The sequence below is a fragment of the Scleropages formosus genome, chromosome 18 (assembly GCF_900964775.1).
Source record: "Scleropages formosus chromosome 18, fSclFor1.1, whole genome shotgun sequence".
NCBI lineage: Eukaryota > Metazoa > Chordata > Actinopteri > Osteoglossiformes > Osteoglossidae > Scleropages > Scleropages formosus.
Window position 1 is genome coordinate 19,340,993 of NC_041823.1, and position 22,400 is coordinate 19,363,392.

The 22,400-nt window shown below is 44.9% G+C and overlaps 3 protein-coding genes across 6 annotated transcripts; all 3 read left to right on the forward strand.

The window, feature by feature from the left end:
- The first annotated feature begins 1,199 nt into the window (after positions 1-1,199).
- nppcl (natriuretic peptide C-like) lies at positions 1,200-3,210 on the forward strand. 2 transcript variants are annotated; one of them, XM_029260200.1, is made up of 3 exons: positions 1,200-1,309; positions 1,699-1,836; positions 2,118-3,210. In XM_029260200.1, the coding sequence occupies exons 2-3, from the start codon at positions 1,741-1,743 to the stop codon at positions 2,412-2,414; spliced, it is 393 nt and encodes a 130-aa protein (XP_029116033.1). In that variant the 5' UTR covers positions 1,200-1,309; positions 1,699-1,740; the 3' UTR covers positions 2,415-3,210. The 2 variants fall into 2 exon arrangements, with proteins under 2 accessions (XP_029116033.1, XP_018592172.1); XM_018736656.2 differs by lacking the exon at positions 1,200-1,309 and adding an exon at positions 1,319-1,384.
- Positions 3,211-6,299: 3,089 nt separating this feature from the next.
- gapdh (glyceraldehyde-3-phosphate dehydrogenase) lies at positions 6,300-10,667 on the forward strand. The gene is made up of 12 exons (XM_018737374.2): positions 6,300-6,352; positions 7,275-7,320; positions 8,625-8,724; positions 8,809-8,915; positions 8,992-9,082; positions 9,153-9,268; positions 9,376-9,457; positions 9,553-9,704; positions 9,893-9,971; positions 10,054-10,137; positions 10,223-10,320; positions 10,422-10,667. The coding sequence occupies exons 2-12, from the start codon at positions 7,298-7,300 to the stop codon at positions 10,489-10,491; spliced, it is 1,002 nt and encodes a 333-aa protein (XP_018592890.2). The 5' UTR covers positions 6,300-6,352; positions 7,275-7,297; the 3' UTR covers positions 10,492-10,667.
- Positions 10,668-10,741: 74 nt separating this feature from the next.
- opn9 (opsin 9) lies at positions 10,742-21,800 on the forward strand. Of its 3 annotated transcripts, XM_018737341.2 has the most exons (9): positions 10,742-12,107; positions 12,192-12,415; positions 13,307-13,457; positions 14,156-14,295; positions 18,975-19,113; positions 19,244-19,358; positions 20,661-20,741; positions 20,873-21,329; positions 21,528-21,800. In XM_018737341.2, the coding sequence occupies exons 2-9, from the start codon at positions 12,289-12,291 to the stop codon at positions 21,776-21,778; spliced, it is 1,461 nt and encodes a 486-aa protein (XP_018592857.2). In that variant the 5' UTR covers positions 10,742-12,107; positions 12,192-12,288; the 3' UTR covers positions 21,779-21,800. The 3 variants fall into 3 exon arrangements, with proteins under 3 accessions (XP_018592857.2, XP_018592877.2, XP_018592867.2); XM_018737351.2 differs by lacking the exon at positions 10,742-12,107 and having other exon boundaries at positions 12,115-12,415; XM_018737361.2 differs by lacking the exons at positions 13,307-13,457; positions 14,156-14,295.
- The last annotated feature ends 600 nt before the right edge of the window (positions 21,801-22,400 follow it).

Here is a 22,400-nt window from a genome sequence, read left to right on the forward strand (position 1 = left end):
TTTGCTCTCCTGTCTTTGTAAGTTATGTAAAATGACAACTTTGACTTGTTCAACGTGGCAAAGTTTGGCCGATGATTGAATCTTGGAGCCAACGGAGGGTGACGGTGGTGGTTATCTGTGTGTGAAACAATCGGCTCGTATTGTGTGCTCTGTGGATGCTGTGTATCTGATGGGTGAACGCGCTCATGACATATTGTCTCCGTTGTGTAAGTTCTTGAGAAAACCTGCAGTAAAAGCACTGAGAGTGAGCAACGGCACCTATTGGGTGATCAGCAGCTGCGTGAGTAAATCTTGAGCCAAACGTGTGATTGTAAAAATTACAAATTTCTTTGTGCGTTACATTTGCACAGCTTTTTCCCCCGTTTTTTTTTTGTTGTTTTACGAGTCCAACAATATGTCATCACGGCGTGCACATCATCTCCCCTGATTGTAGGTGTTTGTGTTGGATGGCGTGTGTAGTCCAGCAGGCGTGCTCCAGCCGGGAGGCCACGGGGGGCTGAGAAAGCAGATGGCTCTGACAGACTGTAACTCACGGCAGGAGGAGGGGACAAGCTGTACGAGCAGTGGCAAAGATACAAACCGGGTGGTGCATGGATGGGCCCGTTGGAAACGGGCTGCTGGCGAGATCAAGACACAAGGTAAGATGAGGTTGGACTAGGACAGTCTTGTTGACACACTGCCTCCAATTTTGATTGGTACCCTGGAAGTCACAGTTACATAAATCCAACACCCCCCCACACACACCCAGGCTTCCTGTAAAACATGAACGAGATGGACTTGAAGGAAGGGATGTGGCACGTACAGAGGATCGGCGAAGATGGGAGAACCCCCCCCCCCCCCCCCCATCATTTGTGATGGCGATGATGGTGACCCCCCGACCCTATTGAGTGTGTGTTTGTGTGCGTGTGTGTCGTTCTATGACATCATGCTGTTCTGGAAAGCCAAACGGCCACCTGCGACTGCTGGCCTCCATGGCAATGTCAAACATGTCCCCTGCAGCCGTGGCATCGGCCCTTCGCACAAAGGGAGCGGAGGGTGTGCGGGGAGGGCTGGGCACTATATACGCCGACACAGAGCTAACCACACGTAAGCTGAACGAGAGACCACGCTACATTTACACCATCACCCAAGTAGAGCGAGGCTTTCAGTGGGTGCCAAAAAGTGAGAGAGGGGGAGAGAGAGAGAGAGAGAGAGAGAGAGAGAGAGAAAGAGAGGAGAGGAGGGGAGGGAGGGATGGAACAGAGCCTGTGAGACACAGAGACAACAGCTGCCAGAAAGAAGATTCTCAGGGGAAGAAAGACGAGGAAAGGTGAGTACTTCCATCGCTGCCTCCAGGTTTACAGGTATCTGGCCACTGAAGACACTGAAGTTTAAGGAGGGAAAGGTGACTCGTCGCACTGATGCTTATAGACAGACTTTGAGTAACTGATGCACTTGAGAAGAAAATTGCGACGCCCGCGATGTGCGCTGGAGAATAAGGCACTTTTTGCAGCACTTTTTCCATTTAATTTTGACTGTCACTTACAGCGATTTCAGATCAGTGCAGTGCAGGGGTCAACAAATTCTAGGAATATTTTTTATTTTTAATGGGAACATAAGAAGAAATTATGTACGTTACTACAGTTGTTTAAATTGGTTGATAAAGATTGATGTGGCATGTATGTCTATGCTATGTTGTTTTTTGTTGTCGATTTCCAGGACAGCTCCAGTTCCTGTCTGCTCCACGATCTCTGCCCCACCATGTACTCGGCACTCGTATTTGCCGCTATGCTCCTGGTGCTTCCCGTGCAGCTCGCAGAGACCCGTGCACTTCGGACCCCCAGCGAAGCAATGCAGGCATGTAGAGAAACCCATCGAAACTAATGAAGCACATGAGGACTTCTATGGCATAAGCATATTGATCTGATATAGAACGTATGAATGCCTGCACATGTAATCCACATTTATTCCCAAAGCATTATCTGTGTTGCCCGTAGAAGTAAAAACGCTTGTGTTAGTGCAGTATTAGTGTAAATTTTCTGCAAATGTAATGTAACGGTAAGAATGTCATTACTGGTTGTTTGTTTTTTGTTTTTTGTTTTGTTTCTCCTTCTTCAAATCTCCTTACCAACCACCAGTTTGTTGAACAGCTTTTGGAACACTACAATGACCTCCTGACCCTTGACGACCTTGAAAATCTAGTGGGCAGTCCGCTGGAGGAGCCACAACCCTTCAGCTCAGGGCTAAAGGTTGCCGAGTACCCCAAATGGATCGATATTCCTGCTGAAAATGGTAACGCTTGGCTTCGTCTCCTTAGAGGAGCTGTGGCAAGTCAGAAAAGGGGTTTGACCGATAGGGCAAAGAGGGGTTGGAACCGCGGCTGCTTTGGCCTGAAACTGGACCGCATTGGGTCCCTGAGTGGCCTTGGCTGCTAGTAATTGCCCGAGGTGAGTGTCTGTCTTTGGGAGTATCAATAAGACTATATTCTACATGGCCAAACATGTTGGCAGCCCGTAGTCTGTGCCATCATTATATGTGGTCTGTTCTGAAACAATAAGGAAAGCATTCTGGCTAGGTGTCCTGCTGGTGCAGTTTCCATAAATCAAGGTTACAAGAAAAAAAAAGTCAATGTTTGTGTCATGAGCTCATGTAAAAGTACCACTAATAATTGCTGAAGTACCTGTATTATGTAACCCAGTGGTTATTGCTAGCTGTGAAGTTGTAATGTTTTTGCCTGTATTTTTATTTTTTGCTTAACTGATTTTCCTTTATTTAATCTTTCCTAAATTATTGTTCCGTCCAAGAGAATTTATTTTTTTTCTGTCACCTTGACTTCACAAAAAAATGACAGATTTTTGTATTGCTGTTTTCTCTTTATGGTTTTAAACAAAGATACATTCCATAAAACTGCCCTTTTCGAAGGGGAGGCTGAAGAAGACTTCCATGTGATTTAATTTCCTTTTTAGTTTTGTTTTTGTTTTAGTTACACTGAATAAATGTTAATACAAAAGTCATTGAACTTGTTTGGACCATAAATGTATTTGTAGCCATTGTTTATGGACTCAAGAATAACTATAGTACAAGAAGGAAATGTAATGGTGTGTGATTCTGCTCAATTCAATAACTCATTTGGTCTTTTAGGCGTTTTCTAAAAGGTCATTTCTTTTTAAGCTTGAATATTTGTCATCAGTTCAATTCCTTTGAATTAAAATTTGTCTGAAATTGCAAAAACCTGCCTTATTACTTTGAAAACATTTTATGCGAAGCCATTTCCGTTGCTTTTGAAATTACTTCTTGAACCATTAGGTTTATACGGGACTGTTACCAGCAAAGTATCTTCATACAATTTAGCAGTATTTGTTCAGATATGAGAAGCAGTTAAATCAATATTTATAAACGTTTCTATTTGAGAAATAAATGTATAACACTGTTGCATCATTAAGTTCCATTTCCTGTTATATCATTATCAAAGTTGAATATCTATATTTAGTCAGGTGGAAAAATTCCACTTTTTATTTTCCTTTTTCTGAAAACACCCAATGTTTACTTATTACTTCTATGATTTCTGATCTGGATTTTACTACCCTGTCTACATAAGGATGTCAAATAAAGACGTGTCTGATCCATTTAATGCAAGCAGACAATGAAGAAGTTTATACTCATGTTACTGATTCTACAGATGTAAAAAAAAAAAATGCTTCTGTTGTTTGATGTTGAAAATATAAGTTATGGTGGTTTATATATTCTTCTATCATTTACTGCAAAGTGTCAGCCATTCTCAAGTCACCATCAGGTTGTGATGGACAATTTTCATTGTCCTTTTCGGGGTCACAGGGGTCCGGTGCCTATCCCGCAATCACTGGACACAAGGCTGCAGGTACATCCTGGACAGGACACCAGTCCGTTGCAGGGTAGCCACACACGCACACACACCCATTCACACACTACGGGCAATTTAGCATCACCCATCTACTTGAACAGCATGTCTTTAGATTGTGGGAGGGAAGCAGAGCACCTGGAGGAAATCTGTGCAAGCGCAGGGAGAAGACGCAAGCTCCTCCGAACATCTCAGACACTGTGAGGTGGCGGTGCTATTCACTGTGCCATCAGGGTTGTTATCATATTATTATTCAATTACAGAAACTTTAAACCAAATATAAGTCAGTGCTCAGAGACCAGGAGGCAGAAAGTTGCACGAGAAAGCACCGCACCCTTAGCAGCATTATCACACAGAACGAGGAATAATGCAGCAGATTCAGGAGTCGAACCTGATTCGGCAGCTCTGTAGCTCTGTTACATGTCCTAAGGATAGATTCAAGAAATATAGGCAGCAGCAGTAGCCAGTCACTGCATATTACTTGAAAGGTCGCCCAAGTTACTTTTAGTTTGACCTTTACTTGACCTCTCTCCGTTTAGGAATTAGATCTAGAGAATGAGTAGAGGGAGATGGTTTGGGAAATATTGAGGTGTAAGAGAGACAGGTACAACAATGAGCATCTCAGATACACTAATACGCATGCAGTGCTTTTATCGTTTCCCCTTGTACAATAAATACAGCTAAAACATGAATGAACTACAGTGTATAATGCATATTGCAAGATAGTTAAACTGGATCCATGTGCAAATAGACCGTTTTTACTACGGAACCTGTTGTACGGATGTGCTACAGCGGAGTCGATGTCTTGGCCGTTGGTTGAACAGCAGCGTACGTACATGTGTGACCGCGGTGAGAGGGAGCTCGGGAAGGAGAGAAGGTGAAAGGGGAAGGGTCGTGGTCTTTCCATTAAATGTCACTCCCAGAAAGAAGGAGATCTGATCCCTCTTGCCATCTGGGCCCACCCCTTATGAGAAGGTCAGGCTGTATCTCTTTTTTAACCCAACACATAACCCATAGCTTTCTCTGTTATATACAGTTTGCCTCAGGTTATAAAGTTGTTCCATATCATTCAGGCCTCCTGCTGTAGAATGTATGTATTCGCTTGGGATTTTTAACATGCCACCAGTTTTATCATTACGAAGCCGAAGGAGAATGTATTTTACAAACACTTTCTCTTTTAATAGCAGTCAGTGAGCGGAGGGGCCTCACATCCTAAGTTCCTGATCAATAAGTCATTTTGAAGATTATCCTTCCATTGTTTGATGACTTGTTTATTTGAGGTGGCTCATGATTTTACCCATTTCCACAGCTGAATGTTTTCTGTTGAAGCTATTTAGGAGAACCGTCTTAATGAAAGGTAATATTGCACAGCCCCTCTAGAACTTTGGATTTTATTAGCTGAGGGATTAAACCTAGAGAGTTTCTTTCCTACTGTACTGCCATTACAAGTTTTTTCTTCTGCTGATTGCTGCCTTCTAACACTCCTCTGTATTGTTGTCACTAGAGAAATGACACCGAGCTGTTGGTAATGTAGTGGTTGGTGTTACTACCTTTGGACTCAAAGGTTGCGGGTTTGAATCTCACCCCCCAGCTGTAGTACTCTTGAGAAAGGTACTCAGCCTAAAATTGCGGAAGTAAAAAATTACTCAGCTGTATAAATAAGTAAATAATTCTAAGTTGCTTTGGAGGAGAAGTGTCAGGTAAATGTTTCTGGTCTGTCTATACTTTTGGCTTTATTAATTGCTGCAAGGCAACCTGTTGAGAAGAACTCTTGTTTAAAGGTAAACAGAACTGCAACAACTGACTTGTGCAAGGGTATTACATGGCACCTAGCTGGAGTTGAACCAGAAATCCATCAGGCTGGCCTGGACACTGTCTTCAGAGGTGAAATAATAACAATAAATAATGCCCAGGAGAAGATGGGATCTAATGAGAACAAATCAAAGCTCCATTCAACAACACCTCTGGGGAGCTCAGCACTGCAGACACACTCAAAAATCCACTGAGAATAAACATAAATGTTGTTTAACCACTTTGAATTACAATGTGCCCCGTGTACAGTGTTCAGTTGATATTAAAACAAGGAAAACACTTAAAATATATTAGAAGTGTTCAAGCTCTGAAGCTGTCTTTTTTTATTACTATAATTATAAAGACAAGGCGTTCGCGGAAAAACTTGTTATACTGGACCAAATAATAAGGTCAGTGTTCAGAGTTGATAAAGTGGAATTATTAATTACGTTTCGGTTCAGTCAAAACTAAAATCATTCTGCAGTAATTTGGCTAACACTTCTAACCATGCTGGCAAAACATCCCGCGCACGTCCATCTCGAGCGTCGCCGTCGAGACTTTTACGACCTTGACATTCTGAGGGAGGCGTGGCAACGCGTCTGCTTGTGCGCGGGGGCGTGGCCTAGAGCCGCCGCGCTCATAAATAACACGCGCGCCGTCGTTCGTCCCGACTCGCGCCATCGGAGCACGGACGCCTTGCGAACGGTAAAGCGGTGGCATAGGAGTTGCTGAGCAGCTTCGTTGACGTCAGACATTTAACTACTTTTAATCCTGTATTTTTTTTTTCCTTCCTGTTAAGGCTTTTTTTTTTATTTTTATTTTTATTATTTGCATGTTTTACCAATAATGCCTGCCGTGTCATAACTTGGTCGGTGCAGTTACATAAACTTTTGTGTTGAGTACTGTACGGTGCAGAATTTACTTAACGGGTTTTCCTTTTTTTTTTTTTTTTTTTTTTTTTTTTTTTTTTTTTTTTTTCCTTCCTCATTTTCACGTATAAGCTTTGCACTTTAATATTCTGGCAAACTGTATTGCTCCGTCAAACATGGGCTGTATTTAATTTAATGGCAGAAAATGTGTCGTGAGAACTCGGTGTAGTGGCGCGGGAGGGAGGAGGAGGCGACGAGCTTCTTCGCCCTGTTGTCGTGTCACACCTGCTCGTGCCGGGCGCGTGTACTGTAGCCTGCTGAGGCGCGTGTCCGCGCTTGCGTGCTCTATCACTTCGTCGTGACCCTGCTTTGGCCAGCTTTCAAAGTTTGCATTTGCTGCTCTGTAACCGAGCAGTTGCCCGTTTTACCCTGTTAGTCGTGAGCGATCTGAGTAAGTTCTGGCAGGGTTCAGTCGCGGTGCCCTTTCGGGAGCATTGATTGGCCCAATTTGGCTCCCATTTGTGCTCTTGGCTAAACTCATTTTTTTTTTAACTTCGCAAACCAAACGCTGTGACTCTGCTGCGAGCTGCTGCCTGGAATAGATGCCGTGTCAAATTCCATAAGTAACACAGAACCTCTTCTCAGATACAGTGGGTCCTTGGCATCTCTTCACTGGCGAGGTGTGCATGTTGCTTTGTGAGAAATAAACTGCTGTGAGGTGACTAGTTAACTAAGAAAACCTACCCTTTTCTTTTCAGAGAACTAGACCAAATCAGGCAAAATGGTGAAAGTTGGAGTTAACGGGTAAGTAGTTTGTAACCGCGGTGTTGCTGTTGCCGAATATAAACTTTGAGACTTACCCTTTATGAAGGGTTTCCAACTGGCTAGCCGCGACCTTACCAAAAGTTACAGGTGAGTTCCGAAAAAAGAGCCGAATGCTCGAGTGCTCCAGCAGTTCCACCAGGAGGGTTGCTGCGCTGACTTGTGCGTCTGGGTTCTTCTCTCCATGTCTTTAATTAGACTGCTTGTCATCACTCCAGTGCGATCACATTTCTTTTCCTCTTGCTAATTTTAACAAACAACCTTTCAAGTTGACCTTCTGCTGGCATTTACAGTAGGCAACCCCTAAAGAATCTCACTGGCAAAGGTGCAGCTTTTAAAAAAAAAAAAAAAAAAAAAAAAGGCCACAGAAGAACTTAAGCTTTTGCTGTATTACAACTCATTTGTTGAACTATATGGGTCTATATAAGACCAGCAGCTGTGTCTAATAGGTGTTCTTGTGCCCCTTCACTGCTTGCTTTAATTTTTTTTTAGCTGTTGAACTTTGACTAAATGAATAAAGCTGCACAATGGCCTGTATTTTCACTCTTGCTTAATGAAGAAATTTTGGGTGTGTTATGTTTCCAGTTCTTTGCATTCCTGTTGGCTTGGGACAACAGTCATGTTATGCACATACTGTTCAGCTGCTGAGTTGTCCATCGTGGTACTAGTGCAGTTTATCTAGTCTAGTCTGAAGTTCAGCCCCCACCCCTCATTCACGTATCAGGATGGCGGCTTTTGTTAAACAGTAACTTTCAAAAACAGTTTGCCTGCTTTGCTGACGGCATCGCTTCAGACTGGTGCAGCTGAACTTTACACTCGTTGCTGTGCTTCTCGTAGAATTTACTGGTGTTTGTGTCTAGCTGTTCACATGCTTTTGACAATTTGTGTTGGCTTCCCTTGAAATTGGTGAGCTGCATTAAAATGCGTGACTGCAAATGTTTGAAACAGGAATTCACCTGCTGATCCTGACAATCTGCAGTATGCTGAAAGACCTTGCCACAAGGAAGTTTCTCTTAGTGGACGTTTTACCTTCATGTTGAGAGTTCAGCCCTATCAGGTGTCACCTACAGTGCTAACTTGTGCCCCCTGGTGGCTGGGCCTTGGAATGGGCATTTGTGCTTCGGTGTCCGTTTGGAAAGGGTTGTGATTCTGTGCATAAGCACTTCAGTATAGCTTTAAAGTGCTCCTAACAGGAATGTATGGACAACTTCTGGAATAAAATATCAAAGTCATAATGCATAGTAATCAGTCATTCATCATTTTTAACAGTGATGACTTGTTTTCAGGTTTGGCCGCATTGGTCGTCTTGTCACTCGTGCTGCTTTCCACTCTGGAAAGGTCCAGATTGTGGCTATTAATGACCCCTTCATTGACTTGGACTACATGGTGAGCATTGATGGTTTGATATGTCTTACTAGTGTTGATGACTTGTCAGTGTTTAAATGCTTCTATCACCCCCCCCACCCATAGGTTTACATGTTTAAGTATGACTCCACTCACGGACGTTTCCATGGTGACGTGAAGGCTGAAGGCGGCAAGCTTCACGTTGCTGGCCATACTATCACAGTGTTCCATGAGTGAGTTCATCTCCAGCTCTTGTTAGTTTTGCTGATGCCTCAAAGTGATGCTTAAGCCTTTTTATTTCCATTTTAGGAGGGACCCTGCTAACATCAAGTGGGGTGAAGCGGGTGCTGAATATGTTGTTGAGTCCACGGGTGTCTTCACGACCACAGAGAAGGCCTCTGTAAGTGCCATTACAGTTGTTTGAATGAGAAAGCCTGCCCACACAAGTACTGACTATTTGTCTCCTGTAGACCCACCTTAAGGGAGGTGCAAAGAGGGTCATCATTTCAGCTCCTAGTGCTGATGCCCCCATGTTTGTGATGGGTGTCAATCATGACAAATATGACAAATCCCTCAAGGTGGTCAGGTGGGTGTAGATGCATAGTTGAACTGTGTTCAACAGTATTTTAAATGTCAGTTGAGCATGAGTGTTTCCTTTAATCTTATGAAGTTGCAACATCTTTTTCTTAACAGCAATGCCTCCTGCACAACCAACTGCCTGGCCCCATTGGCAAAGGTCATTAATGACAACTTTACCATAATTGAGGGACTTATGGTAAGGGTCATACCAAACTGAGCTCTTTGTAGTACTAGCAGTTGACATGTGGGGTGAAATTAAGCTTATGTTCTTACTGTACCATTGTCATGTAGAGCACAGTGCATGCCATCACGGCCACCCAGAAGACTGTAGATGGCCCCTCTGGCAAGCTGTGGAGAGATGGCCGTGGCGCCGGCCAGAACATCATCCCTGCCTCAACTGGGGCAGCTAAGGCTGTGGGAAAGGTTATTCCTGAGCTGAACGGGTCAGTCCCACTGCTGTGCTAAAGGCAGTGCTGGTAATGCTGAGACTTAGAAGTCAAGGCAGCTGCTGCCTTTGTCATAAGGCTTAGCAAGTAGTGTTTGAGTTGCTTTTGAATTAAATATTGTGGAAGAAATATGATTATGACAAGTGCTTGAAATGCAGTGTTCATGCATGTAAAATATCTCTCAGAAAGCTGACAGGTATGGCCTTCCGTGTCCCTACCCCCAATGTGTCTGTGGTTGACCTGACAGTCCGACTGGAGAAGCCAGTAAGTTTTCACCGTGTTAGCAATGCCTGTTTCAAGCTTCCTATTTTGGTGTCCTAAAGATCCTCCTCCTTCTCTCTCCAAGGCTAAGTATGATGACATCAAGAAGGTTGTCAAAACAGCAGCTGAGGGACCCTTGAAGGGCATTCTGGGATACACAGAGGACCAGGTGTGTGAGATGACAATGACAAGGAGCACACAGTAAGAATAGCTGAAAGTAGCAGCACTTGTCTGACCTGGACTTTTCATTACAGGTGGTGTCTACAGACTTCAATGGTGACAGCCATTCCTCCATCTTTGATGCTAGTGCTGGAATTGCACTCAATGACCACTTTGTCAAACTGGTCACATGGTAATGCTCTCACAAAAAATGGTTGCAGTGATGTCTGAGTTACTTTGAAAGCAGTTATGAATCTGATACTACCCTTTTTTTACCAATTCCTGTCTTTGTAGGTATGACAACGAGTTTGGTTACAGCAACCGTGTTGTTGACCTCATGGCTCATATGGCATCAAAGGAGTGAAGCTGACAGCTTTCCCCTCCAACTAGACAACTCACCTAGTGGCCTATAAAACCATCAAAATGAAGACCAATTTTTGTACAGAAGTGTCTGCTCTTCAGTGTGAGCCCAATTTGAAATGCAGTCCATGAATATGTTCACTTGCTGTAACTTCAAGAATAAAGTTCTTGTTCGTGAGATTTAAGTTCCAGTTTGTCCTTGACTTTGGGTGGTTGTAGGTCTTACTGGGGGCCCTTGTCCTGTTCAAATTTAGTTTTGCTCATTTCTTGCTTGTGCAGATGTGACTTACAGCACTAGTCTGAACAGCAGTTTTCAAGTATAAAGCTTGTCAATAAGTTGACTGGACTTGAGGTTTCCTGGGCTGCGTCAAGGGCTCAGAGGTTAAATGGGAAGTGGAAGTGAGAATCACTCTTCACAAGTGTGCTGTCAAGTATCACATTCAACTAAATCCAAGCTGGTGGTGTAGCATAAGCCTCAGGCTGCTTTTGTCACTTATCTGACTGTCTTCAGTGCTCTTTTAACTGGCATCTCTGAATTAATCCTACAGTTCCCCCCCCCCCCCATTGCATGGGCAAAGCTGCATGAGTAACACAATTTGACAAGTGAGCCATTATATTCTGTAATGTGTTAAATACCTATTGACATTATTGACTTTGAGCAGGAAAGTGGTTAGGTGCATAATCCAGTGTCTGTCTTGATGGTAGTGAACATATTAACACTGATGTAGGGAGGTGTTTTCAGTACAATAAGATAATGTGCAAATGTAGGTCAGAACCTTACCAAACATCCACTTTCTATCACCTGGGATGGGCTCCGGAATAGCTGGGTTGCAGATTAATGTACATGACATTGTTACATGCAAATTCATATGTTTCAGGTTAGAATAGATTCACGGAAGGTTTTTTGACAACTGAGCATGACTACATTCCTTGCATTAGGAGATCCATTGGTTTCATGACTGAAGGAACGTAAACATGGGTGTTGGCAAACACTAGTGATCAAATTTGACATCTGAAAAGCAGGAATAAATACCTAATTTCTACTATGGTGTGTCAGCGCACACACCCCTTGAGCTTCTCTTGTGTTCTGACTATTGGTCCTTTTGGTCAGTGAATGTTTCATTAACGTGCACCGCATGGCAGCAGCATTAGTCCAAATATGCAGTCAGAATAAAAGATTAATCCCTGCAGAAGAGACTGGGCAAATAATCTTGCTGGACAACAAGAAAATAATCCACAGGAAACCATAGTTCTGACTGTTACGGACATTCGAGTCTACCGTTACTTCACATGTTGCCTCTCGATCTGCTTTGTTTCTTGCTTATGTGACATAATAGACCTGCGTTCAGACGGTTACAAATCCCAGCAGGCACTTTTAGTAACACACCAGCATGGGGGGCAGGGAGGAGCGGGGTGGGGAGAAGCGGAGTGATGAAGAGGTCAAAAAGACTCGAAGCTTAATGCATTTGGTGATCATTTCACAGTCAGATTGGCAGCAGTAAAGTTGATGCGCTCTTCTTGGAAAAAGACCGAAAAAACGAGCGGGGGGACAGAAAGAGAGCAGTTGTGCAGGGACTGGCTCCTAGATAGAAGTAGGAGCGTCGTGTGGACGTGTGGACGGTAAGTCGCATCCCTGCCCTCTTCTTCTTTCCTTGGTGGATTCCTTTCAATCGTGGATTAAGACACAAGTGTGCTTTGGCTTAGGCCGCTGTCGTGATGCCGGCGCAGAAAACCTAGAGAGGAGTGCGATCGGGGAACGAGAAGCGAGATCCCGTTGGCCGCCGTCACGTTCCGCGAGTCCATGTCTGCAGGAGCGAACGTTTCGCACGGGGGCTCTCCGGCGGCCCCGTCCGCCATCCCTCCTGCCTTCCTGTCCCACCTCCCCCCCGCTGCCGACGTGGCCGTGGCCGTCTTCCTCATCATCTCCGGTGAGTCGAGTCAGCATTTTTTATTTTTAATTAACTTCCGAAAACATACGTATAACTGATTTAACATCGTATGAAATCAGTAATAGTTCTTGTATTGACATGATTGCTGCCAAATGCAACGTTCCTCTGGATCAACTGTCCCTGTACACCAAGAGCAATCCACAAAATATATATATATATATATTTTTTTTTTTAAAAGGTCAAGACCTTGGAATGTTCGGTCCAGAACAATATTTGCTTTTTTTTAAATTTTTCCCTTAATCATGTGCCCTCGTGCCATCTGTTATACCGTGGTATTTGGTTTGCCTTATATCCGATTGTCTGGAATATTGCAGGTTTGATAAATTATCTTGGGAATTTGCAGGTTCGCCAAATCGCTCTTCTCTTTCCAGCTGTGCTTTTGCACACCTGCTTTGCCGCCCGATTTTTTTTTTGCATGCGCATGTCGTGTAGTTACACCTACTGGAACACGTTTGCTGTTCTCTGTCATGCAAAGCAGCTGCGAAATATGCCCACGCTAACACACGACGCCAAAAACGTGTAAAAACGTCCCGTCGACCTGCTCTCAGCGTGCGAATGTTTATAAAGCCGCCTAATTTCTATCATGTAATCTTAACAAAATTCCACTATTTGCTCTCGCTCTGATTGAATCTGCTTCGACCGCCAAGATCTTAACTTGGCACGACGCGGTTAGGGGTCACGTGGAAAAAGGGGACGAGAAATGAGATGAATGCGCATGGATATCGACTGGGAGAGCGAGATGAACCGGCACATGGAGCGTCAATATGATCCGAGGGACATTCGACGTCCCCGTCAGTCCCGGTGCCCATGAAAGCGCTGCGTGTGGACTTTGTGTTTTGCACGTAGAGCAGACGCCTATGTCGCCCGCAGGTTCTCTGTCGGTGGCGGGCAACGGGATCGTTCTCCTGGTCTTCAGCCGCAAGAGGAGCAAGATGAGGCCCCCCGAGCTGATGACTGTTAACCTGGCGATCTGCGACTTTGGATACAGCCTGCTGGGTGCTCCGTTCCTCATTTACTCCAGGTGGACGTTCTCTGGAAGTCGTGCCAAAGCACCAGCTGGACCCGTGTCTCGGTGTAATCTGCGCGCCCGTGGCAAAACGCTGAGCGCGCAGGAAGCCTTCCGCACCCGATCATCTAAAGCTGTACCTAACAGACACTCGGTGTAAATTGCCCGGCCGATGCCTGCGCCTACCAGGCCGGCGTATGTTTCGCTGTGTTTTTACACACCTACCATTCATACCGCGTCGGATAGTTTGACTTCATTGTCATGGCGCATCAGTCTTGTGCCAAATTACAATAATTTATTACGCACGGGGGGGGCGAGGTGGCGCAGCAGGTTTGACCGGGTCCTGCTCTCTGGCAGGTCTGGGTTTCAAGCCCAGCTTGGGGTGCCTTGCGATGGACTGGCATCCCGCCCTGGGTGTGTCCCCTCCCCCTCCGGCCTTACGCCCTGAGTTGCCGGGTTAGGCTCCGGTTCACCGCGACCCCGTATGGGACAAGCGGCTTCGGACAGTGTGTGTTTGTGTGTGTGTTACACTCAGAGTGCCTAATGAATTAGAGGCAGCACTGTCCTATAGTGCAGTAAGATCTTTCTGAAGCTTTTCTCTTAAACTGTTTCATGGGCTCCACACCTGGACTGGTGGCACCTGGTAGAGCTAGAGGGCAGTGTGTTTATTCTGCGTTTTTATAGCAAAAATCGTGGTGTTTTCCCTCCCTCAGCGTGTCCCACGCCTGGCAGTTTGGGGAGTCCGGCTGCATATGGTACGGGGTGCAAGGCTTTGTGTTCGGGATCGGCTCCCTTATCACCACGAGTCTCATCTCCCTCGATCGGTGTCTGAAGATTTGCAGTTTGAGATACGGTGAGACCTCCTGTGCATGTCTATGTGCGCGTGGGTTGGGAGGAATACAGCTCAGCCCAGGCATCATCTTCCACTCACAATTGCTACACATTCACCCTTTCTGAATCTAAATTCCGTTTCTATGTGTTTGTGATTTTTCTTTCTCAAATGCATTTTATGTATATTGTCTTTTTATTTACAACAGACTAGAAGTCTGTAGGGGGCATGGTGGTGCAGCGGGTTTGGCCGGGTCCTGCTCTCTGGGGGGGTCTGGGGTTCGAGTCCCGCTTGGGGTGCCTTTCGATGGACTGGCGTCCCGTCCTGGGTGTGTCCCCTCCCCCGCCAGCCTTGCGCCCTGCGCTGCTGGGTTAGGCTCCGGTTTGCCCTGACCCCACTTGGGACAAGCGGCTTCAGCCGCTGTGTGTGTGTGTGTAGAAATCTGTACTCAGATGGACACAGTCAAAGGTGTGTGTGTTTTCAGCCAGGCATTTGTTCAGTTTCAGCTCAAAGTGAAGTTTATCACAAAAAATGAAATGAGAATATGAGACCTGTTACACCAAATGTGACAGCTCTGCCGTTTATGTTTTGCGCAGTAACCTGAAAGCGGCGAACAGGCCATATGTAAACTGCACATTACAGTCGGGGAACCAGCGAGATTTTTATTTCATCTATTAACTGTTTGCCATTATTGTCTCAGTTTGAAAAGTTCAAAGGGAAAGGGGCATCCAGTATTAATATTATCCATCCATCCATTTTCAATTACCGCCTGTCCTGATCATGGTCACTGGGGTCTGGAGCCTATCCTGGAATCACTGGGTTGAGGGCTGGGGAGGGGGGACAGGACACCAGTCTTTCACAGAGCAGCCACACATTCACCTATTCACACACTTCGGGCAATTTAGCATCACCAGTCCACCTGAACTGCATGTCCTTGGACTGTGGGAGGAAACCAGAGTACCCAGCAGAATCCCACACAGGCACGATCTACGCCCAAACAGCTGGGGCACCGTGAAGAGGCGGCACTCGCCAGCGTGCCACCTTAAATGATATTCATGTTTTCTACAGTAAGACAGATGTTCACAGACATGACAACGGCGTCGGCGATCTTTGATCTTCCAGCTAAAAAGTACGAAAAAGTGTATTTTTGAGGAGCAATATTTTTAGCACCATCTGACTGTGAACAAATCGAGGGGACGGACTCAAGCTTTTCGAAGCAGTTTTCGAATCGGCGCACACAACAGTGCAGGTGGGTCACGTGCATCACTTGCATGCACAGCCCTCTTACCGTAGTTTTACCTGCTATTTAAGGAGCCTTTTTTTTCTTGCCAGATTTCTACTGATATTTTCAGGCCTTCAAGCTGCTTTTCTTGTCCTGCTGCTCCAAGGTGGCTCTGCTTCTATTTTACTGGTTTCGGAATCTAAAATACCCTACTCAATAGCCCACACATTTTGGGATACTTTGTCAGTGTGTCACACTTGACAAGCTTTGCATTACTTATTATTATTATTATTATTATTATTATTATTATTCCCTGTGTTCAACTGACTGCAAATCTCATTCTATTTGACAACTGGTAATTTTTTTTCCACAAAGGATGACCGTTTTTTGAAGTTTCGACGTGTTTATTTTTGTCTTGTATTAAAGTATTAATTGATGGGCTACATGTTCCCCGGATCAATGAGAAGCAGAACATTGAAAATATGATTTTTCCATTCGTTCTCTCAGTGTAGTCATGGCTAATTACCCAGTTCCTTTTGTCTCCCCTTTGAAACGAAACACCCACACTGTCATGGGAGCAGTGAAGACCCCCTCCTTAGTGCGTGCTGTGATCCACCTCCCAGCACTGGGCGATGCGACCTTTTTCTGAGATGCTGGTATACCTAACATTTAGTGTCGGTATTTTTCCCCATAATCAACAGTGTCTGTTTAAATGAGATACAGGAAAAAGCTGGCAGTGTAACAGCTTGTCAGATTTTCTCCCTCACTCCGTTTCGTTAATCGCTGGACTAGATTGGGGTCACAGTTCTCCAGAACCCATCTCGAAGGGGCAGGGAACACACACTGCCAGGGCACACCCTGGATAGGACGCCAGTGCATCGCTAGGTAACCCCACACACACACACACACACACATATTCAAATGCTACCTGTTGCGTCCCTACAATGCCCTTCTCAGCTATTGGGTAACAAAGAAAAAAATTTACAGTAGGTCTCAGTGGAGAGATTTACACACATACATTTACTCACTCGGCTGATGCTTTTCTCCAAAGCAAGTTATTTACTTGTTTATACACACACACATTGACTGAAACCGCTTGTCTCAAGTGGGGTTGCGGCAAACCAGAGCCTAACCCAGAAACACAGGGCACAAGGCTGGAGGGGACACACCCCCCAAGACAGGACACCAGTCCATTGCAAAGCACCCCAAGTGGGACTAGAACCCCAGACCCACCAGAAAGCAGGATCTGGCCAAGCTCACTGTGTCAACCACACCCCCTTACTTGTTTATACAGCTGGATAATTTTACTATAACAATTCATTGTAAATATGTTGTAGAAGGGTACTGTAGCTGGATGGGGGGGGGCGGGGCAGAATCACACCTCCAACCTTTGGATCCAGAGGCAGTAACACTAACCACTACACTACCAGCTATCCCATATGTATCCCTCTTAGGTGGGCGCATTAGACTTGTCTGGTACATTGGGGGTCACGATTTTACTAGAGTGCGACAAAAACGGATGAGCGTTTTAATACGCCGAGCATTTTTCAACACTGTCACTGGAAACTGCCAGCAGACGGAGCTGTTGCAGGTCGAAAGAACATTGCACCATTTAGCTCTTCCCCTCACCACTGTGATGCCGTTTCACTGCTTCTTGAAAAAGTTCCTCTTATTCACCGTCTGCTCAGCGCGTGCATTTCGGCTGTGTGGTGCAAGTGCGGTTTAAACAGCGCTTTCATGATCTCCCATCCATCACTTTTTATTAGTCGTTTAAAAATCCACAGTCAGGGCTGAACTCCTTCGTGTCAGCTTTGTTGACATCCTCTGGTCCTTTTATTTACCACGACTCTCCACCTGCTTTAACTTGGAGGTGTCTCCTGAGGTTTCTTCTTCTTCCTTCCTCATAAGGTGTGTTAATCTTCGCACCCCCCGGTGCGTTGCAAACCTTTTGATTGCTTTTCCTCTCGGGCAGTGAAGTGACCTTATTAGATTGGGTGGTTTGGCTCTGTTTTATTCACTGTGCAAAGCCTCAGTGATACCTGTGGGTCTGTATGTCAGGACACATTAGAAATACCTTTTGGGTTGTCTGTGGCTAGGTGGTAACGGTCCGTCCGTCCGTCCGTCCGTCCGTCCGTCCGTCCGTCCGTCCGTCCGTCCGTCCGTCCGTCCGTCCGTCCGTCCGTCCGTCCGTCCGTCCGTCCGTCCGTCCGTCCGTCCGTCCATCCATCCATCCATCCATCCATCCATCCATCCATCCATCCATCCATCCATCCATCCATCCATCCATCCATCCATCCATCCATCCATCCATCCATCCATCCATCCATCCATCCATCCATCCATCCATCTTCTTTCCCCCTTGTCCTTCACAAGTAACTGGTAGCATAGTGGTTAAAAGTGCTGCATTTGGCTCCACATGTTCTTGGTTCAAATCCTGTAGTACTGTTTAATGAGTTACTTATGCTAAATGAAATTACCATGCTGTATAAATGGGTTAGTTACTATCAAGTTGTTTATGACTCATGGTGACCCTATGTGTAACAGAGCGAAATGTTGCCTGATCTTGCACCGGATGCCTGATCCTTCCAGCATTTGCATTCATTGCGGGGGCAGTTGTATCAACCCATTGCACCGAAGGTCTACCTCTTTATCGTTGATCCTCGACTTTACCAAACATGATGTCCTTTTCAACTCATTGGTCTTTTCTGACAATGAATGAGAGTCTGAGTCTCATCATCACCTCTAAGGAACATTTTGGTTGTATCTCTTCTAACACTGATTTATTTATTCTTCTGGTAATCCATGGTATTTTCAATAATCTTCGCCAGCAGCACAACTCCAATGCATCAGTTATTTATAAATGGGTAAATTATTGTAAGTTCCTTTCAGAAAAGCATCAGCCAAATGAGTAAATGTAGGTGGATTTGGATGGTATGTAGTAGCACTTGATAGTCTGCTTGCTCTAGTTTGATCGTGCAAGGTATATCTCTTCAGCTGTGCAAGAATAACAGAATAATCTGCCTCATTTTATAAAATTCCTCTAATAATCTTTTTTTCCACATACTGCATTGCTGGTCAACTCCAAAAGGTACTGTCATGTGTCCACAGGTCAAAAATGTATCTGCATTAAGGTGTGACGCCAACATCCCTGGCATCAAAAGAGAGCAGTTCACCCTCATAATTATTATACTAGCCTAGGCTGATCAGATTTCAATGATTCATACATTCTGATGATTGCGGAACATGAATCGATGTAAAAGTATTTTTTTTAGGAATGGAAGTAAAACGTCGGGGCACAAGCCCTCGTTTAGATGAAAGCACTTCCTGTCCTGCTTGTCCGTACCAGCAGCGCCTGGTGACTGTGCAAAATTCCTTGGCCAGGCCTCACCTGTCCCTGTGTGATCAGCCACCTCTCTTGCCCTTGTTCATTAATGTATTTTGCCTGCTATGTTATATAAGGGATTTTTTTTCTCTCCTTCAGGTCAGTGGATAGAGAGAAGGCACATGGCAATGGCTGTTGGCTTGGTTTGGCTCTACACCATAGTCTGGGCGACTCTTCCCGTGTTAGGATTTGGAAGTTATGGACCAGAGCCTTTTGGGACCAGCTGTACGATAAACTGGTACTGGCTTCTTTCACTGGTACCTCCTGACTGGCCGTTTTTCTGTTTCTTGCCCTGTGTCTTTCTCCCTGTTTCAGCGTGTAAGTGCACTACACAATGTCTCACGAACCTTCTCCTGTTTCCTTCCAAGGTGGGGACTGAAGTCCTCTGTCAGTGACAGATTGTACATCAGCCTGATACTGGCCCTGTGCTTTGCACTTCCCACTCTCATTATTATAGCTTCGTATGTGGCCATCCTGCTGACGGTAAGAGAGGCTGGGGGAATCAACAGTGAGATATTTATGCAGATTAAAACGAGGAAGGAGACAAAGGTTACATAGAGAGGTTGTATAAGTAAGAAAAATACTCACTGTCACCTAGTTCTTACTTCTCACAGTCACTGTCACTGTCATTATCTGCTTGTCCAAGCTGGGGTCTCGGCATTCTGGAGTCTATTCCAGAAGCACAGGGTGCTAGGCTGGCCAGGTCACATCATGGATAAGCCTACCTCTGGACACAGGTCTATCACACACACTACAGACAATTTAGAATCAGTAATCAACCTGAAAAGCATGTCTTCGGACTGTGGGACGACACTAGATCACCCAGAAGAAACACACACAAACAAAGGGAGAACATGGTGCAGTCTCTTACACCCAACCAGCACAGGCATCGTAACATACAAACACTACCTGCTGCACCACTGTGCCGCCCCGTCCTTAGTTATTGTACAGTATACAAATTACATCAGCATTAGAACTCAAATTTAAGTAGGACTGAAATTAATCTGAACTCGTACGGTAATTCCCATTTCAAAACTAGAAAGTTGCTAATTGGAGTTAAATATGTATAATCCATCCATCCATTATCAACAACCACTTGTCCAATGTAGTTGTGGCTGAACGTGTTTAATGTGGTACAATACATCTATTCATGCATTTATACATTTTTAATCTGAACATCCTCAGGTGTGTCTCACTGTATTACACAATTCTACAAATATAACTATAATGCAAACCCCCAAGGGATGGACCACACCTGCAATATAAAGGGTGATTCAAAAAGAACTGAACATTTTCAAAAATGTATTACTCAGCAACTACTGTAGTGTACACTAAAATGTAGTTACACTTAATTTTTTTCCAGATTATTTCAGATTAGGGAAAAAAATTAGTTTCTTTAAAAATTGTTTTAAACTATATGGTCAGAAAGGGGCACAGCAGCACGGCGGGTTTGACAAGGTCCTGCTCTCCAGTGGGTCTGGGGTTTGAGTCCCGCTTGGGGTGCCTTGCGACGGACTGGCATCCCGTCCTGGGTGTGTCAAGTGGCTTCGGACAATGTGTGTGTGTACATGTTCAGAAAATAAAATTTGAAAGCCTTTTTAAATACATCAACTAAAATTGTAGTGTACAATTACATTTTATAATATACATTTATAAATTCTAACTAAAATATCATAGCAGCACGATTAAAGTAATTCTTGTGTCAATGCCTGTTGATATGAATGGTCTCTGAGAAAATCATGTTGAATCGCTGACCCTGTGTCTTGATTGTCGCCATGGTCTCAGGTGCATCGCTCTGGTCGCTCTCTGGCAGCAATTCCATCCTCTGCTGTCACTCAGTCCAACAAAGATCTGCGACTCACAAAGGTACCAAATCCACTCTCCATATCAATCCCTGAAAAGCACGTCCTGCATTACACTCAGTGCACAGCACATCCCATGGTTTCTCATCACTCTGCATGTCTCCTGTGTCCTTCTCCATCTCTGTCCTCCCTTAGATTGCAGCTGTCGTTTGCTCTACCTTCCTCTTAGCCTGGACGCCATATGCCATTGTGTCTCTCTACTCTGCGCTTGTCTTGCGGGATGAGCATGGAGTGGATGAAGGGATACAGGAGGCCAAAGCTCAGGCAGGATTGGGAGCACTGGCAGAAACATCGACAGGAATTACAGACTTCCTCAACCTCCCTGCTTTCTTCAACTGGAGCTCTGCAGATAGCAGCAAGACTGCTCACAGTTCAGGATCAGGGAGCCATGGTCATCACTATGTGTCTGGTTTACCCCCTGAGGTTACAGTAATACCTGCCATTTTTGCCAAGTCTCACTGTATGATCAACCCAGTCATATACCAGGTCATGAATAAGGAGTTCCGGGAGGATGTGTACTACATGTTCTGTGGCGGAGGAAGAAACGAGGGCAAAAGAAGAGGAAGAGGAAGGGATGACAGCTGTTTATACGGTAAGGAATGGAAGTGTGGACGAGGTCTTCCTGTTGCTTGATCGTTCAACAGGTGACTGTCCACTGGCCTGTCTCAGTGAGTGTGCTCCAGTAAACCATGACAGCTGTGACTGGGGAATGTCCTGCTACAGACCTGTTATCCTCAAGGTCTCTGTGTGCCTCACTAGCATATGTAAACCGTCCCCTTCTTTCTTCCAGGCAACCGTGGCAGCATCAGTCTCTCCTATTGTCACAGCTGGAGGGGGAGGAGCACGAAAACGGTGTCGTCAGTGGTCGAACAGGTGAGCGCTATGGAGAAGGACGCAGAGGAGGGAAAAGCACCAGAAGGATTCTGGCAGGACAGTGTGTCTGCGGGGTGGCCTTCACTGAATAACACCAGCATCAACACCCAAGTTAATCTGCATCAAGAGCAAGACGGCGATGGAGTCCAGCAGTTTGCTCAACTGTGATGAGTAGAAGAAGAGACCAGTCGACCCCAAGAAATCTATCTGTTCAATGTGACCTTTGCATGGACTCTCTTTTCTTCCTCTTTAATTTACAAAAATGTAGCAATGACAGCGGTATTACCATAGCAGAGTCGTCGTCTGGAAGTACCTTGCCCTGATTCAATTAATGAATTCACCGATGAATGAAACGCACTTTTAAGTAAATTAAAAACCCGGCACGAGTTAATGCTGATTTATTCCTGAAACGGTAGGTGAGGTGACTTACTGCTCAAAGCGGCATCAGTCTCATAGCTGAAGATGAGGAGGAGAACCCTGTGGTCATTAATACCCTGTTTTAAGCAGGGAAAGGTAAATGTCAGTAAGTAAACACTGACAGGCACAACAGAGCATAGAATTAATGGCGAAATGGGAAAAAAAACAACTAATTAGGGAACATTGACCATTACAGTCACTCGAATTGAGACGTTGCGGAGCTAAAACAGGGCACCGTACTCCCAGAAAACGAGAATTTATAAGCTCTAACACATGGCCTATGTTGGTATTCACTGCGATACAATTTTATTGTGTTTTATAGTTTTCTTTGCTTTTACTTTTCCCTCATGAGATGTATTGTATTCCATTGATG

What these genes read in the sequence shown, in the direction of transcription:
- nppcl (XM_029260200.1), top strand. Translation starts at nt 1,741, where the DNA reads ATGTACTCGGCACTCGTATTTGCCGCTATGCTCCTGGTGCTTCCCGTG. An exon ending in CCCCCAGCGAAGCAATGCAG is followed by an intron (nt 1,837 to 2,117) that starts GCATGTAGAGAA and finishes ACCAACCACCAG; the next exon opens with TTTGTTGAACAGCTTTTGGA.
- gapdh (XM_018737374.2), top strand. Translation starts at nt 7,298, where the DNA reads ATGGTGAAAGTTGGAGTTAACGG. An exon ending in TGGGATACACAGAGGACCAG is followed by an intron (nt 10,138 to 10,222) that starts GTGTGTGAGATG and finishes TTTTCATTACAG; the next exon opens with GTGGTGTCTACAGACTTCAA. An exon ending in TTTGTCAAACTGGTCACATG is followed by an intron (nt 10,321 to 10,421) that starts GTAATGCTCTCA and finishes CTGTCTTTGTAG; the next exon opens with GTATGACAACGAGTTTGGTT.
- opn9 (XM_018737341.2), top strand. Translation starts at nt 12,289, where the DNA reads ATGTCTGCAGGAGCGAACGTTTCGCACGGGGGCTCTCCGGCGGCCCCG. An exon ending in GATTTGCAGTTTGAGATACG is followed by an intron (nt 14,296 to 18,974) that starts GTGAGACCTCCT and finishes TCTCTCCTTCAG; the next exon opens with GTCAGTGGATAGAGAGAAGG. An exon ending in ACCAGCTGTACGATAAACTG is followed by an intron (nt 19,114 to 19,243) that starts GTACTGGCTTCT and finishes TTTCCTTCCAAG; the next exon opens with GTGGGGACTGAAGTCCTCTG.